Below are 16880 nucleotides of genomic sequence, written 5' to 3'. Positions count from 1 at the left end.
CCTGTAAAAATATCTAAAGAGCCTTAAAACAACATCAATTAGATTTATCTTTTTTTTTTAGAAACAACATTGCATAAGATATTTATAGATTTTTTCAGAGAATGTATTTTTAACATGTGTAATTTGTCTTACTGTACTTTTTATAGTCAAAACAAGTGAAAAAAATCCACAACTGCTGAAGAAGTAATCCAAAGTATTTAGAATACATTACTGACTTTAAGTAATCTAACGAAATAGGTTACAAATTATATTTTACAGCATGTATTCTGTAATCTGTAGTGAAATACATTTAAAAAGTAACCCTTCCAACCCTGTATGTATATATATATATATATATAGTTTTGCTAGTTGTTTCTAGGAAATTGACATGGGAAAAGAGCACACATATCTGCAATTATTGTGCAATTATTGTGAATCTTTTAACAACTTGTGAAGATTACGCTTGTTACCCAAACTATATTGGCATAACATTAAGCATGTGATCATGGGTTTATGAACATTTAAAACTCATGCAACAATATGCATTTAAGAATGTGATATATAATGGCATATGCCATTAAAAAGCATTTGAAATACCCAGCCTGGTGCATATAAGTTAAGTTGTTTTCCCTGAAAAACTGATTCCTCTCAGCAGCTGTTGATGTCAGTTGGAGGCGGAACACATTTTCCACCAGCAGAGCAGAGAGTGTCCAGTAACCATGGCATAATAACAGACAGTTCAATGATATTGATGCTTGCTGTTGTTGTGGCTGGTTTAGGGACAGTTTATTTATAATGAAGTGCCTGTAACTTTGGAAACACAATGGTCCAAATGCAGGCGGTTGTGTAAATTGACAGGGAGTCTGTACTTAAAAAGAGGGGAATAAGTATATATTTGGCCAATAAAATAACAAGCGCTCTAGGCAGAGAGGACTTTTTTTGAGAGAGATGTTATGTCTAGGTTGTAAAACGTTGCAAATATGGTTTAAGAAGACCATCCTGCTGCAAAACATATGTCTTGTAAGGACACACTGTTCATCCATGCCCATGAAGAGGCCATGCCTCTAGATGAGTGTACTTTAACACCAATTGGGCAATTCGCACCATGTGACTCCTAGCCATCGTGGCCATATCAACAATTCAGTGAGAAAGTCTTTGCTTGGAAATGGACATTACTTTCGTGCATCATCCATAGCACACAAAGAGTTGGTCAGACAGTCTGAACTAACCTGTGTGCTCAACGTATGTGTGTAGCGCTAGCAAAGGGCATATCAAATGCAAGGACTGTTCTTCATCCGAATTAAATGGAGGAGGAAAAAAGTCTTGAAGGTGAACCACCTGCTCTCTGAAGGGTGTGGTTATAACCTTAGGCACATAGCCTTTTCTGTGTTTGACAATGGTTTAGAAAGACCCGGACCAAACTTCAGACATGAATTGTCAACTGACAGTGCTTGCAAATCACCATACCATATTACTGAGGCCAAAGCCAGCAGTGATGCGTTCTTAAGAGAAAGCACAAGCAATTCAACATAGTCCAGAGGCTCGAAGGGACGCCCTGCAAGCACTTTTAGGACAAAGTTAGGTCCCAAGTCGGGGCTGTAGCCAGGCGAGGGGGATTTAGCTGTTCCTTAGGAATTATGATTAAATCATGTTTTCCAATAGAGGTGCTGGTTTCAGGTGTGATAGGCAGATATAATCACCACATACATTTTGAGCATAGACGGAGTTAGCCTTGCGACTGATCACTCTTAAGAAATGTACAAATTTCAGGTATGGGGCAGTTCACTGGGTCTTTGCCATGTGAAAAGCACCAATTAGTGAACACGTTCCATTTCAGTGCATAAAGGCTTCTCGTGGACGGCACTCTAGTCTGTAATATGGTGTTCATAACTGACGAGCCAATTCTGGCTCTTCCGCTGTGATCCGATCAAAGGCCACACGTGTATGCTTCGCAGCTATGGCTGGGGGTGCCAAACCATGCCTTGTGTTTGAGAGAGAAGCTCTTTCTTTATCGGTATTTCCCATGGAGGCCCGTCCAGTATTCCTACCATCTCCGGAAACCAGGACTGATTGGGCCACTTCGGCGCAATTAACAGAACTGTTTCCATGTTCACTTTGACTTTGCTGAAGACAGAATGAATGAGGTGCACTGGGGTAAACGCAAACCCACGTCATAGCAACATATAAACACCACTAATGTTGTGTTGTCCGAACTAATCAGAATGTGGTGATTCATAATATCGGAATGAAAAGCTCTCAAAGCCAGAAAGACAGCCAGTAGCTCTAAGCGGTTGGCAAGTCACGGCCGTTTCACACCTGTCCAAGTGTTGAAAGTCGGGCGTCCATTACACACTGTGACCCAACCTGGGTTGGATGCAATTGTTGTCAGCACTTTCCTTCTTGACCCAACACAACACCCTCTTGGTAGAAGGCTGGCGCTGTCCATGGTGCTAGACCAGCCAGACAGTGGTGAGTCACCACGATGTGCATGAAAATAGAATGCTTCATTGGTAAAGTTTTTTCAGTTTAAACTGAAACAGACACTGAAGAATGGTCTGTACACACTCGTTCAGGAGGTGCACACCCATGAACTCCTAAAAAGGATATTTACTGGCTGGGGAAAAGTGTGCTTTTGCTCAGTTGAGATTAGACCAGATTTTCCAAATGGCAAATCAGCAAGTCTCTGTGTTCGCTCAGTAGTGCCTCAGATTGGCTAGTAATAACAATTGCTGAGGTAAAAGACACACACTGTTCATTTTCAATGGGGTAAGCGCCACATCGATGCATTTCGTGAATGTGCGGGGAGCCAGAGACAGACTGAAATAAAGGACTTTAAATTGATACACAGTTCCCTCGAACGAGAATCTAAAAAGTCATCTGTAATGCAGTGCAATTGGTGCTGAAGTACTTGTGGGATGCGAAAAAAGGTGGTGTAAATTTTGTTTTTATTTATAAACCTTAAAAAAGTTTTACTGATGTTTGCTAACCAAAGCCAAAACACTTGTTATGAGACATTTCAGTTATCTGTACATGTGTCAATAAAAGTTCAAACAAAATCGAGCTGGATACAATTAAACAGGAAGTGCACATAGGATGATGTTAAATTCATAACACCCAGACTATATAATACAGAATGCCAAATTACCCTTTAATGTTCCCAGCTTTACTCGTATTTTTACTAGTAAAAGTTCAAATTAGAGAGCTCCATAATTGCATTTTTACTAGTAAGAAGTCCATTTAGAAAGCTTCACAGAGCTCCGTAAACATCCAGTGATTCCCCCCCCAATGTATAGAAGCCACAAATCACCTAACCTGAACACATTCCAGGCTTTTTCAGATAGATGTCTTTATTGATTTACTTTTCCTTGTGTTAAATATTTTTGTGATGGTCTTTGTGTTGAATGTCATGTGCAGAAAATATGCAGCAGGATATATGCTGTGTCAATCCACAATACGGTTAGATGGAAAGGTTGCATTTATCACAGGAGCAAATACAGGAATCATGAAGGAAACGGCTTTAGACCTGGCCTCTCATGGTCACTCCAACTCTATTTACCATAGTAAAATATTCTTGGGGATTAATAAATACTGTATATCTTCAGAATAATCAGATGTGTGTCAGTGACCAAGTGTTGGTTTACTGCTGAAGTTACATTTGAGACCTGTTTGCTGACAGGTGCACTTGTGATTCTGGCATGTCATGATTTGGAAAAAGGTGAAGAGGTGGTGACAGAAAACCATACACGAGTGGGTGGAGTTAAAGTGGAGGTGAGAGAGCTGTACATGGCATACACCTGCTCCATCAAATAGATTTATGCAAGGTACTGCCTTATGATAACTTATACAAGACCCAAAAACATAATCAATTCCGATAAAAAGAAATAAAAGATGCATAGTGGAGGGGGTGGGTGTCTTTCTCATTCTAGAGAGCATTTAACATGACATAGTTCCATGTAGTGGATATTTATTTAGTAATTCATGGATATTTTGGTCCATAGTCCCAGAAGAGAAAGACTTGAAGCAGTGTGAAGCATTTACATGTTTCCATTGATCGTTGTATAAAAATGGGTTGTACTTGCTTCTTTTGATTCTGGGGGGTTACCTTCCCCCTGTAATCTACGCCTCTGACAAAAAGCAATAAATAAATCTAAATTAAATTTAATGGGATAAATTATGTTTGGGGGTAGATTAATTATTTCTGTTTATTTATTCAGAGTTTGATCATCTGCACATTCTCATCAATAATTCTGGTGCCATGATGTGTCCTTGTATGAAAACTGACAATGGCTTTGAGATGCAAATTGAAGTCAATCATTTGGGTAAGTCTGGAAACCACTGAAAATTAATTAAAACATCTTATTCACATCCACATCTCCATTGTGTCTTTTCTTAAAATAGATATTTGACAACTCACCTCTGCATCGTCTCTTCTAATTTAGGTCACTTCTTGTTGACATATCTTCTAATTGGTCTGTTGAAGCGCAGTGCGCCAGCGCAGATCGTGGTGATGTCCTCACTGGTGCATTATTTAGTGCAGTCAGGTACCTACAACAGAGGCCTCACCTACTGCCAGAGCAAGTTGGCTAACATACTTTTCACACGCGAGCTAGCATGCAGACTCCATGGTGAGTTGTATTTGTTGTTGTTTTTTCAGAAAATCTATGACAAAAGACATCTGGAAAAATCTCTCACAATTTCAGTTTGACTTCTATTTCATCAGGGTCAAATGTGACTGTAAACTCTTTGCACCCAGGAACGGTGAAGTCAGAGCTGGGGCGCCATTCTTCCGTGATTTCGCTGCTATTTGCTGTATTCTCCATGTTCCTGAAGACAAAGAAAGAAGGAGCTCAGACATCCATCTACTGCACCATTGCTGAGGAGCTCCAGTCCATCTCAGGCAAACATTTCAGGTACAGCACACATCAGTTCCCTTATGAGTCAGTACACTTGACATGTGTGCTAACATATATGGGAAGTTGTCCTTCCACACGACCTAGTTGAAACCTCTCTAAAATAAGCGAGTGGTCAGTTGATGATGCAGCCGCCCCTCCACCCAGCGAGGGCTTCACGTCCTTTAAGGGTGGTCGAAGAGCTTGATATCGAGTGGTTTCCTCCAGAGGAACCTACACAATCTCACCTTGATGAATGGTTCCTGCAGTCCTGCTGGCGTCAAGCGACCACATCTTGTAGATTTGTCCTGTTCTTCCCTGAAGTTAATAACGAACTGTCAAAATCCTGGCGTGCGCCCAATTCAGCTCGTTCCCTCAGTGATTACATCCTCTCCAATGTGGATCACGTGGATGAAAACTGTTATGCCCAACTACCCCCCTGAAGAGGTGGTAGCGGCACATTTTTGCCTGGCGAGTAACATCTATCTAAGCCGTGTTGACTAAAGTCCGCACTGGCTGGAAGAGCATACTCAGCGGTGGGACAAACTGGGTGTTAAAACAAATTCAGCTAGAGGCATGGCCTCCTCATGAGCATGGCCGAACGGTGTGTCTTCACAAGACATGTGTTTTGCAGCAGAATGGTACTTTCAAAACTCATTTGCAAGGTTTTACAAGCTAGACGTAACGTCTCTCTCTTCACAAGTCCTCTCTGTTTAGAGCGCTTGCTATTTCGTTTGCCAAACATACACTTATGCACTCATAACATTCCTAGTTATGATTAGCTCTAAAATATTTCCTTGGCTAGAAATTGCAATTTTTTTTAAGATTCAAATTTGCTTGTAAGCCTAATTTTTTAGTAAATAAATGTTGGGATTTACTGGTAGGTCTGTCTTAATAAGTCCATCAAATAAATTCACAAATAAGTCTGAACAGACTGAAATTTCAGTCCTTGAAAATCTTGCCCTCTAATGTACCCCTCAAATCAAATATGGTGGCATTTGACGTCAAGAGAGCCAATGACCTTTGTCACTGACGTCAAACCTTATGCAACATGTCAAACTGTGCCATATTTGACTAAATATGGTTCTTTTAAACTGGTTATGGCATATTATGATACATCACTCTCTCTGTCTCTCTCAGTGACTGTGCCCCTGCTTTTGTGACCCCTCAGGGTCGGAGTGAGATGGTGCGTAAGCTGTGAATTATTAGGAATCGAGTGGGATCGAGTCCTCCTTTTGACCTTTTATTTAAACCCTTTCTCCTTTGTTCAATCCATGTCATTTTTCATCCTTTTGTTGTAGAAATTCTTCGTGATCAGACTTATCTCCTTTAGTTTGTACAATTTCTCAAATCTATACTTTCAACTACACAACCCACAGTCAGTCCACCTTGTTCTGCCGTTTTGTTAATTTTCTCCCAGATGCCTTTGTGACAAGCAAATATAAACTTTATTTAACTACAGATCTGTTGACCATTTAAAACTCACTGGGTTTTATTTTGTTATTTTGAACACTGCTTTAATTCCCATCTCAGTATTCTCACCTGAAGCTGCATATTGAAGCCATTTATACAGATGTAAACATGCTTTTAACTACTATGGTACATTCATGACCAGAGATGTAGATTTAAATATATACGTTTGGAAATAAAAAAAAAAGATTTATAATGATTGCATTTTCCTTTATTTGCTAAAAGATACAAACACACATTTAAATCCAGGTTTGTTTTCAGGTAATATTTGCAAATTATTGAAACTATATCAGGAGGTTCATTATTAATTCAGAGGTTTATGAATATGGAGATTTTTATGAAAATTAAAGTGACAGTGATAATTAAGTTACTAAATGTCAGCATTATGTTTTTTAGAAAATAGCATTTTTCTATAAACATATTTTATTATTATAATCTAATAATTACCAAAATGTCACTTCAGGAAATGTATAGATATGTATGAACAAACACATGCATTTCTGTTTCACAGTAATTGGTTTGAGAAATTTGTGCACAAATCTCCCAATCACTCTTTGAAAACACACTGAAGGAAACATACAATCTGTAATCAACAAGCTTATAACTTCATATTAGAGAGAGACAGTACCAAGAACCACCAAGCTGTAACAGTCTTATCATTTTCACAAGTGCATAGGCCCTGTAAACACAACAGTTGTTGAGAAAATGTTGTCCACACGATCCCTTGGCTGTACCCTCCCATTTTAATCTTTGATTTACTGAACACAAGAACATATATAAACATTTACACACACATTCATAGAGATTCCACATTAAGATAAATTTGTTACAGGAGGGTCAGAGACATTTGAATCCATTTGATACACTCATCACATAAAAAACACCTCTTGCATTCATAAACAGAGCAAATAATTATACAATGTGAATTACTAGTGTAAGGTAATAGACAAACATGTACAGTAAGCACTGTTGCACTGATACAGTATCTTATAAATTGCAAGGCTGAACCATGTTATACCCCGTTTCCCTTAATTTCCAGCCAGTTGTAACTGTTTACAGTTGTTCTATTGTTTACGGTTGTTCTGTTGAACACTTCGTGCAAATAATAATTTCGGCAGATCACATGTCTTCCCTTTTAATAATGTCTCTTGTAGTGAAAATACAACTTTCAGTGACAACTAAAAAACAGCCCTGTTTCCTTATACAGATACAATTAATTAATGGTGATGCCACTATAAATTTACCATGATCTCACAGAAGTTTTAACGTAATTTCATTGCAAACAAACTTCACTGGCATATGACCTTGTTCCATCAGGGTGAGATTTAGACATATTAGTCTTTATAAACGAGAGGAGAAAGAGAAGTCCCTTTTTCTGAGGTAGGAGAATAATCCATCTAATACTGAAAAGATAAGAACTAATGGGGCAAAAATTGCATAGAAGCAGCATAAATGTATCCCATAAGACTCCAGTGGTAAAATGAATATCTTCAAAAGGAATATGATAGGTGTGGGTGAGAAACAGATCAATATATTTTTTTTTTACCATAAATCTCCAATTTCAAAATGTGAAAGACTGTAAAAGTGGAGATTTAAAGCAAAAAGGACTTAAATATTTATATGTTTCTCACCCACATCTATCATATCACTTCTGAAGATATGGATTTAACCATTAGAGTCATATGGATTACTTTTATTCTTGCTTTGTGCTTTTTGGAGCTTCGAAATATTGGTCACCATTCACTTGATGTGTATGGACCTACAGATCTGAGATATCCTTTTAAAAAAAATCTTCCTTTGTGTTCTGCAGAAGAAAGTCTTCCACATCTGTGATGGCATGAGGGTGAGAAAATGTGAACTATCCCTAAGTATAAAGTTTGACAAATACGTCCAAAAGGAAGGTAAACTGTAGAACTGTAATTATTAATTTGAATGCAATGAGATCTTATAATACAGACTCTCCATCCACAGTCTCAGCACTCATTAAGAACTGAAATTGTTTTAACAATCTCAGATCCACATCAGCTTCAAGAGAAAGATGGAGTTTTTATTCTGGATAGGGGTTTGAACTGGCCCCACACTGAGGCATAATGGAACATCATTTCCTGTTTGATCGAAGAGCTGCATATTACAAACCCAATCCAGTCAATCAGAGCAGATCTGGATGCCTCAATGACCAGAGTTAAGAGTTAGAGTTCATGAAAGTGATGGTAGTGGTTGCTGTGACAACTGGTCTTGGTGCTCAGAGAGCCATTGGCGACAGATGTTCTGCATGACAGTGTCACCTGAGTTCTCAGCTGCCCGCATCACGTCCTGTACTAAAGGAGTTGCCTTCAGCAGCTCCAGCTTCACAGCCTGGATATACGCTGCCCGCAGCTTACTGCACAGCAGATATGCCTTTATCTACATGGAGAAGCAAAGAAAATTGTGTGAGGGTGAGTTCAAGAGAGAAAGATACAGATCGAGACAGAGATAGAGAGAAACCTCACCTTGTTTTCTGGACTCTTAGACTCCAGAATCAGGGCCTCCAGTTCTTTAGACTGAGCAGAGAGAAGTAGCAATTTTTAAATCAGACCAAAACTGCAATCAACATAAAAATGATTTGAGCTGGAGCACATCTTTCCATTTCAATCTCAAATGTTTTCAATAAGCGTTTTAAACATGTTGGCTTGAATATGCTTTAAAGTTCAAACTTCTGCCGCACCCAGTCACGTAACATAAAATGACATAGATTTCCGTGAAGCACTTCTATGGGCACAGTGCCTCTGATAACAAATGTATTTTAATTGAAACCTTATTGGGTATAAAGAGTAGTGTCTCAAGTTTCGTTTGATATGCCGCTTTAAAAAATTCATAAATTTTCCGCATATCAGGGCGCTAATAAACAATGTTCATATAGGTGGATTTTGGGACATTATTCCCTCAAAAGATAAAAAAACATGTTAGCTATTTTGAATAACATTTAACGTTAACATCTGTTGGGTCATTTTGCTTCATTTGAATATAAATGTTGTTTTATTTTATTTTATGATCGCTGTACAATACGCTTTATTTATTAACATTAGTAAATGCATGAATATTTGCAGAATCAATGGGTTCATCCAAAAGTTGAAAAATGTTGCTTTCAGAGGCTTTATATGGGAGTTAGGATGAAAATAAGGGGCATTTCAAACTGTTATGATACCAGTGCAGACAGAGCACACTGAAGGTTAAGTAATTCACTAAAAAGGGAGCAAGGGAGCATCCTATAACTCTCTATGCAGCTAAGTGCATTCACACCTAAAATCCAACCAAAGTTCAGTTTCTGGCTGCAGATGAAGTTTGAACCACTCAACATGTTTGGCAGACATGGGACAAAAGTAATCAGTAAATAAATTCAGAATTTATAATGCATAATGTTATTTTAACATGGTAGGCATTGATTGGATGATGCTGGCCATTACTTCAAATTAGAATAAATTATGCTCATTTCTGATGTAATGTCTGTAATGTCTCAAAAGCATGAATAAACAACACTCCTGGAAACATAATAAATAATTTGATGAAATCTTTTTTTGACTTTATTTAACTTGGTATAATTTAAAATTTCACAAATTAGTCCAACTGTCCACATATGTGGACATACATGTTTAGGAAAACTATATGCTCTACAGCTTTTTTGTTTTTCACTTGTTTAATGGATGCTACTAGTTATGAATCAAAAAGGTAAAATGGAAAATGCAAACAGCAGTCATGCTCGGGTCTCAGGTGGTAAAATCCATATTACAAAATTTCAGCCAAAATTAGTTAAGAAATCATCAGATTCCATCTAGGCCTAGATAGTAAATTATTACTATTAGTAATTTATGAATTGCCCCTTTGTGAGTTGGAACCTCTTAGGGTGACCAACATAGATCTATGAGCATCAAGCCACAACAATGAACTCAAAGCCTGACCTGAAAGAAAAAGCAAAGCTAGTCTCAGATCAGTAAGTGTAAACTCACATCGGCAGGAGTCTTATCAGCCACAGACACACAGCTGAGCACAATGGCATCACAGTCATGTTTAGAGGCCGTGCCAGACTCCCCTACACACTTCAGCAGCTGCCGCACAGATGCATACTGATGCTGCCGGATCAAGCGCTGTCCAACCCGTATGTATACCGCCAGTGCCTCCAGCTGAAAGTCCTGTATCACATAATAGAAAATGAGAATCAGATCCACTTGTGCACAGAGCAAGGTCTAATTCTGTACATGCTGTGTCATACCTTCTTACCTGTATTACCCGATATGCAATCCCAAAACCTTCCTCAATGTTCTTCCCTCCCAACATCACCTGTGCAAAGCACAGACAGGGGTTACAGAGTTTGTGAGTTTTGTTTATAGCTTGTTCCAATCAGACATACATTATTTATCTTTGGTGTCTTTTAGATTTAGGCCACTGTCAACCAGTAAAAAAAATGTCCCACGGTGTAAATCCACACTCATTCTGAACCGCTGTCAGAAACACTCAGGTTTAGAGCTGATTCTCCTTAATGCCTTGACAGTAAACAGCCAGTGTTATGACGGAAATGATAAGGTAAAGTAGGTATTGATGTGTTATTGTGGAGGCGGTCAGATGTAAATGTCTACAACAGTGTGACATCACAATGTTCACGAAGTATAGAATGAGTTGTTTTGGTAGCTTGGTTTTAATAAATGCTCTTTTTGCAATTAGGATGAAGTTGATGTTGTAGCGCATCCACCTCAAGGTTCGATGTGTAATGCATTGTGAGATGCTATTCTGCTCACTACAATTGTACAGAGTGGTTATCCGAATGGTTATCCTCATCAACAAGGCGTTTCCGTCTGCAGAACTGCTGCTCACTGGATGTTTTTTGTTTTTGGCACCATTCTCTATACACTAGAGCAGGGCAGCCACACTTTTTGTGTGATGATCTACTTTTAAATTACCAAATCAATAAGATCTACCAACTAAAAAAAAACACAGTTTCATTTAAAATAAGAAAATGCTTGTTGGGACTACTCCATGTATCCCTACATGGAATTCATCTTCTAATTAATAAAATAAAATATAATAATGTCCAATGTTGATATCATTCAGTTTTAACACTAAACCCAAAACACCTACAGCACAATAGATTACAATAGCCAGGGCATTTACCTTAATCTGATGACAAGTAAATATTGACCAGGCGAGGTTTTTGTTTATTCAGCTATGTTCTCAGAAGTCCTTGGAAGGTGCGTATGCACAAACATAGTTGTCATGGCAACTGAATAAACAAAACATCGCCTGGTCAATATTTACTCGTCAAGTGCAAGTCAGACAGAAACTAAAAGATGGAAAGACATTATATTTATTTTTATTAAATTTTGTGCGATCTACCAGCATTGCCTTTGCGATCGACTGGTAGATCGCGATCGACGTATTGGGCACCCCTGCACTAGAGACTGTTATGCGTGAAAATCCCAGGAGATCAGCAGTTACAGAAACACTCAAACCAGCCCATCTGGCAACAACAATCATACCACAGCTGAAATCACAGAGATCACATTTTTCATGATGTTAACATTTTTATTTCATTTTTTTTACTTTTTCTCCCTTTTTGTTCCCAATTTGGAATGCCCAATTCCCAATGCATTTGTGGTGGCACAGCGACTCGCCTCAATCCAGGTGGTAGATGCCACCGCGTGTGAGACTGTCAATTTGCACATCTTATCATGTGGCTTTTTGAGTGCTTTACCACAGAGACTTCACCGCGGCATCCACGCACAACTCACCATGCGCCCCACTGAGAGCGAGAACCATATTATAGTGACCACGTGAATCTACCCCCCTACAATGTGCCAATTGGTTGCTTAGGAAGCCTGACTGGAGTCACTTAGCACAGCCTGGATTTAAACTTGCGACTCCAGGGGTGTTAGTCTGCATCTTTATTCGCTGAGCTACCCAGGCCCTGCTGATGTGAACATTAACTGAAGCTCCTGACCTGTATTTGCATGATTTTATACATTGCACTGCTGCCTAACGATTGGCTAATTAGATAACTGTATGAATAAGTAGATATGCAGGTGTACCTAATAAAGTGCTCAGTGCGTACATTACACACAGACCAGAAAAAAATAAATGTATTAATTTATTTAAATATAAATGTTTTAGAATATACTTTTTACTTATATTTTTTTAATTAATACTGTACCATATATTTACATGTTATAATGTATATATCCTGTTATAATGTATATATCCTATTCTAATTGGAGTATATATGGACATATTCCCCTCACCATAAAATATTATATTCTATAAATGCAAGTTTTTTCAAGAAATCTCAATAAGTGCAATTTACACAATGAGAAAAAAGATATAGAAAAGGATGAAGGGACTAGAAAAAGATCAGGATGTTTACCTTGCAGGCCACATCCACCTTCATGGGGCTGTTCCCAAACAGAGTTGGTTGGGCACTATTCACTGTGGGGGCAGGGACTACAGTTGACTTGGAAGGGGATGAGCTTTCACAGCGATGCAGGAAGCGTGTTACCTCCAGTTGCAGCTCAATTGTGTGTATGTGTCTGCAAGATACAGTATTTAACTTGACAAAATGCAAATAGTATGTTATTATTTTTACACAAGGCTGAAAAGTGAAAGTTTTAATACAGTAAGACCTCTTTGAAACAGTGGTAGGTGAGGGTTAGTAGTACCTGGAGACTTCAGTGGAGCTCATTTTCTTCCTGAAAGAAGAGCTGTTTGATTTCCTACGACTCTGCTGTTCTTGTAGGTAAGTTCTCAGGTGCTCTTTGGCTCGAATCAGCCAGCGCTGCTGTTCTCCCAGCTGCAGGTAAGACTGAGCACCATGAGAAAAGAATCGGATACACGTCATAGCGGCACGAACAAGATCCTGCAGGGAGAAAATACAGTTATTATTTTCAAATGTGAAAATGGGTTCTGTAACTTTACAAACTTTTGAAGTAAGCTGTGTGTGTGTGTGTTCAATACCATCATGAACTGTTGGAGTTGGTATAGAGAGTGGTAGTGTCCCTTGCGCTGCAGCAATTGGCAGGCTGAGAGAAGGTAATGGCCCCAGCTCTCCAGTGTGGGGTCCAGAGTCTCTAACAGACCTTGCAATGCTCCTAACCGTCCACGTTCAAGACAGGGCTGAAAAACACCCTCCAAAAACACATCCTCTGTACACTCCTAAAGACAGCAAGTAAGCGAAAGACACTTTGATTAACATAAACTTCAAGCTCCTTTACCATATGTTTTACACAACATGGCCAAAAGTATGTGTACACTACACATACGTACTCTACTGAAACGGTTTGACTAGGCCCCTAAATTCTAGTGAAGATAAATCTTAATAGTTTACCTAAAAATGAAAATTCTATCATTTCCAAACCCCATTTTACTTGTTCATTCATGGAAAACAAAAGAGGATGTTGGGCAGAATGTTAGGAAATTAGCCTCAGCCACCACCACCACCATCATTTTTAGAAACCATAAAAAAGGGAGACTATCAATCTGCCAAACACTTCCTTTTGTGATCGATAGAAGACAGAAAACTTGACGGTGAGAAAATGATGAAATAACTTTAATTTTTGGAAAAACTTTTTTTTTTTTTTTTTAATGAAATATTCAACAAGCAGACATGGGTATGATGTTTGGGCTTCCCCATATAGTACTTTTGGTCATGTAGTATACCTTTAAATAAAATTTGATAATTTATACATTAGGTGTTTTAGCATTTTGCACTATAAAGTGTTCTGTAATGCCAGAGTGTGAGCAGCACCTTGTTGTGTAAGTGGGTGAGTGCGTCTCTCAGGCAGTCATGGCGCAGGTAAAAGCTGATGAGGCTCAGATGTGTGCCATAGGTGAGCAGGTAAAACAGACACTCTTGATAATAACCACCCTGTTGAACCTTGCTCTCTGCGGCATCCAGAGGAGCAGAGTCAGACAGAGCATCTTCCAGCTCACACAGAGAGGCCAGGATGTCCTCATTCACTGTCTATAACAATAAATGCAAAGTGTGTTTAGAAACATCTGCCTATTCTTCCTGTTACCTTAACCTTACCTTCTGGGTTTTTATGTGCTGTTGAATCAAAGCTTGTTTGTATAGTTTAAGCTATGAGGGTGTTTTTGAAGATTTTCTGCATTAGTGGCATACCCAAAATTAAAGGCTTATAACTCAACAACAAAACAAGGATGGTCAAGGATCTAGATTATGATAAAATCTGAGACTCACAGCCTTGCACCCTGTCTTCAGCGGTCGCGTCAACGCAAACATTCTAAACCATTTATTTGTGTTGTTGGGAGTAGTAGCGCCGCCGCGTGCAGAGTTACATTTAACGGGACAACCGTTTAATGTCGGTGCGTCACAACGGACGCTTTTAGTGTAGACAGCATCACTGATTAGAATGGGTTATAATGCTTTTGAAGCGACGCTCGCATCTGGTGTATACACGGTACGAGAAACAGCTGAAAAAAATAAAAAAAATAAAAATAATAATAATTTGTAATTTTTTTTTTTATTATTATAATTTTTCTTAACCTTATACATCTCTTGGTGTAAATAAGGTGGCTCCAAAAAAACATGTCAACTTTGAGTAAAATTTAGTTGATATGACAAAGCAATCAAACGTTATAGCGTTACAAAAATTATTTATCCTAGTGTCCAATAGCCTCTCTAAACATAAGATCTTATTGTACATAATAACTAATTATACATGCAAACACAACAATGACTAAAGGTTTGCAAAGCATGCAGACATGATTTTAGTAATGAGATTTTATAGAACGAGTTTCATTCTGTGCCATTTGAATCTGTGTTATATACACGTGGTGCCATCTCCTGGTGGCCATGTGTAATTACAGTGGCTGTTCATATGTCTCTCTGTCCATATATGGAGGACTATCACCACATGTTGGAGCAATCTAAACCCAATCCGATTGATTTAGCGTTCAATGATGCTACATCATTTACGTTTATGGGTGCTTCTCAATCAGAAGGCTGCAGCCTCGATAGGCTTGATTTCTCGGCTGTCACGTCATCAAGCACCGTCGAAGGCCGTTTCAATTGTGAGGAAGGCAGCCTTGTTTCGCAGCCTTTGTTTGCCATATTTTGGAGGATGCATTAAGTGCATCATTCTTGTCCTTCAATCACACACAATCCCTTGCTTATGTTCCAAATCATAAAAAAAGGTGGAAAATGAGCCGAGTGACTGCAGAAACCTTTATCACGCAGCCACGTGGGCTTACTTTTTTCCTCTCTCTTCAAGTTTTTGTTTGCATTTGCAGCAATGACAATATGTAGAAAATAATATTTAAGACAATAAAACTAATTAGAAGGCACAAATCTAAAAAAAAATAAAAAGAAAGGGGAATGTGACTAGCTTTGTGAATAAAATGTTTTGCTAAAATAGTTGAAAAATGAAGGGCATATTTTCTCATTTTTGAAGTATATGGATTTTCTAAAAGTAAACTACCACTTGATTTTACTAGACTGTCTCATTCTAGCGCTGAATGCTGAGAAGGAGCCTAGTTTACAGCCTTAGAAAGACTAGTCTAGGAAGTACACAGCCTTACTCGGCTGCAGCCTTCCAAATGAGAAGTCCATTTCTTGGATAGTCATCTGATCCAAGAAAGCTAATGTGTTTTCAGCCAGACTGCAAGATGCCAAATACGGAGTGCACATTGTGCTTTGTGTGGATTATCTAACGATATATGTATCTGATTACCTTGTGTGTGGGCTAGGTTGAAAGATAATTGCCTCCTCTAAGTAATGGTTTGTGATATTTTATGTTTGGTTTCCTGAAATTATAAGCAAAATGCGGCATATAAGCAACACCTGTTCACATGAAATGGCAAAGATTTTACTTAGCTATTACTCACTATATTTTGCCTGTGAGTAAAACAAACAGGCTGGTTGTATTCCACACTTTGATAGCTTTCCAACAACATATGACACATGGCTATTTGATGAGATTGACGTTAAATTGTACAGTGCAAAATGTTTCATAAATTATCAAAACAGAACACTTCTGATTTGTCTGCAAATTTCAAAGCACTTGTTCAGTCATAATGCCTACATGCATTGAAAAGTAGAGTTTCTATGCTTTCAAATTATACCTTTTTTGTGTTGGTCAAGACTGAAGTTATTTATATTTTGACAATATTTTTTTTTTCATCCAAGCTTAAAGGGTTAATATGCACGATCAGCCACAACATTAAAACCACCTGCCTATGTGTAGGTCCCCCTTATCCCACCAAAACAAATGTACCAGCCCGTCTGGCACCAACAATCATCCATGCAATTATCTAATCATCCAATCATGTGGCAGCAGTTCAGTGCATAAAATCATGCAAATAAGGGTCAGGAGCTTCAGTTAATATTTACATCAACCATCAGAATGGGGGAACAAAATGTGATCTCAATTATTTGGACCGTGGCATGTTTGTTGGTGCCAGATGTGCTGGTTTGAGTATTTCTGTAACTGCTTATCTCCTGGATTTTCACACACAACAGTCTCTAAAATTTACTCAGACTAGTGCCAAAACAAAAAATCGTCC

At 38.5% G+C, this 16880-nt stretch overlaps 1 protein-coding gene and 1 pseudogene across 2 annotated transcripts in view; one reads left to right on the top strand and one right to left on the bottom strand.

Moving 5' to 3' along the window:
- Positions 1-721: 721 nt before the first annotated feature.
- Positions 722-6169, top strand: LOC127660323 (retinol dehydrogenase 12-like; annotated as a pseudogene).
- Positions 6170-6589: 420 nt separating this feature from the next.
- The window catches only part of LOC127661048 (zinc finger FYVE domain-containing protein 26-like), a 34043-nt gene continuing 23752 nt past the window's right edge, over positions 6590-16880 (bottom strand). For both annotated transcript variants that reach the window (XM_052151599.1, XM_052151600.1), the window contains exons 34-41: positions 14104-14319; positions 13314-13511; positions 13019-13215; positions 12727-12889; positions 10593-10652; positions 10322-10504; positions 8828-8878; positions 6590-8741 (exon numbers count right to left, since the gene is read on the bottom strand). In XM_052151599.1, the coding sequence (XP_052007559.1) occupies positions 8535-8741; positions 8828-8878; positions 10322-10504; positions 10593-10652; positions 12727-12889; positions 13019-13215; positions 13314-13511; positions 14104-14319 (1275 nt within the window). In that variant the 3' untranslated portion in view covers positions 6590-8534. The remainder of the gene's footprint in view (positions 8742-8827; positions 8879-10321; positions 10505-10592; positions 10653-12726; positions 12890-13018; positions 13216-13313; positions 13512-14103; positions 14320-16880) is intronic.

The sequence above is a fragment of the Xyrauchen texanus genome, chromosome 20 (assembly GCF_025860055.1).
Source record: "Xyrauchen texanus isolate HMW12.3.18 chromosome 20, RBS_HiC_50CHRs, whole genome shotgun sequence".
In the NCBI taxonomy this organism is placed as follows: domain Eukaryota; kingdom Metazoa; phylum Chordata; class Actinopteri; order Cypriniformes; family Catostomidae; genus Xyrauchen; species Xyrauchen texanus.
The sequence above is the reverse complement of the archived record's forward strand: the minus strand, read 5'-3'. Positions and strand labels throughout refer to the sequence as shown.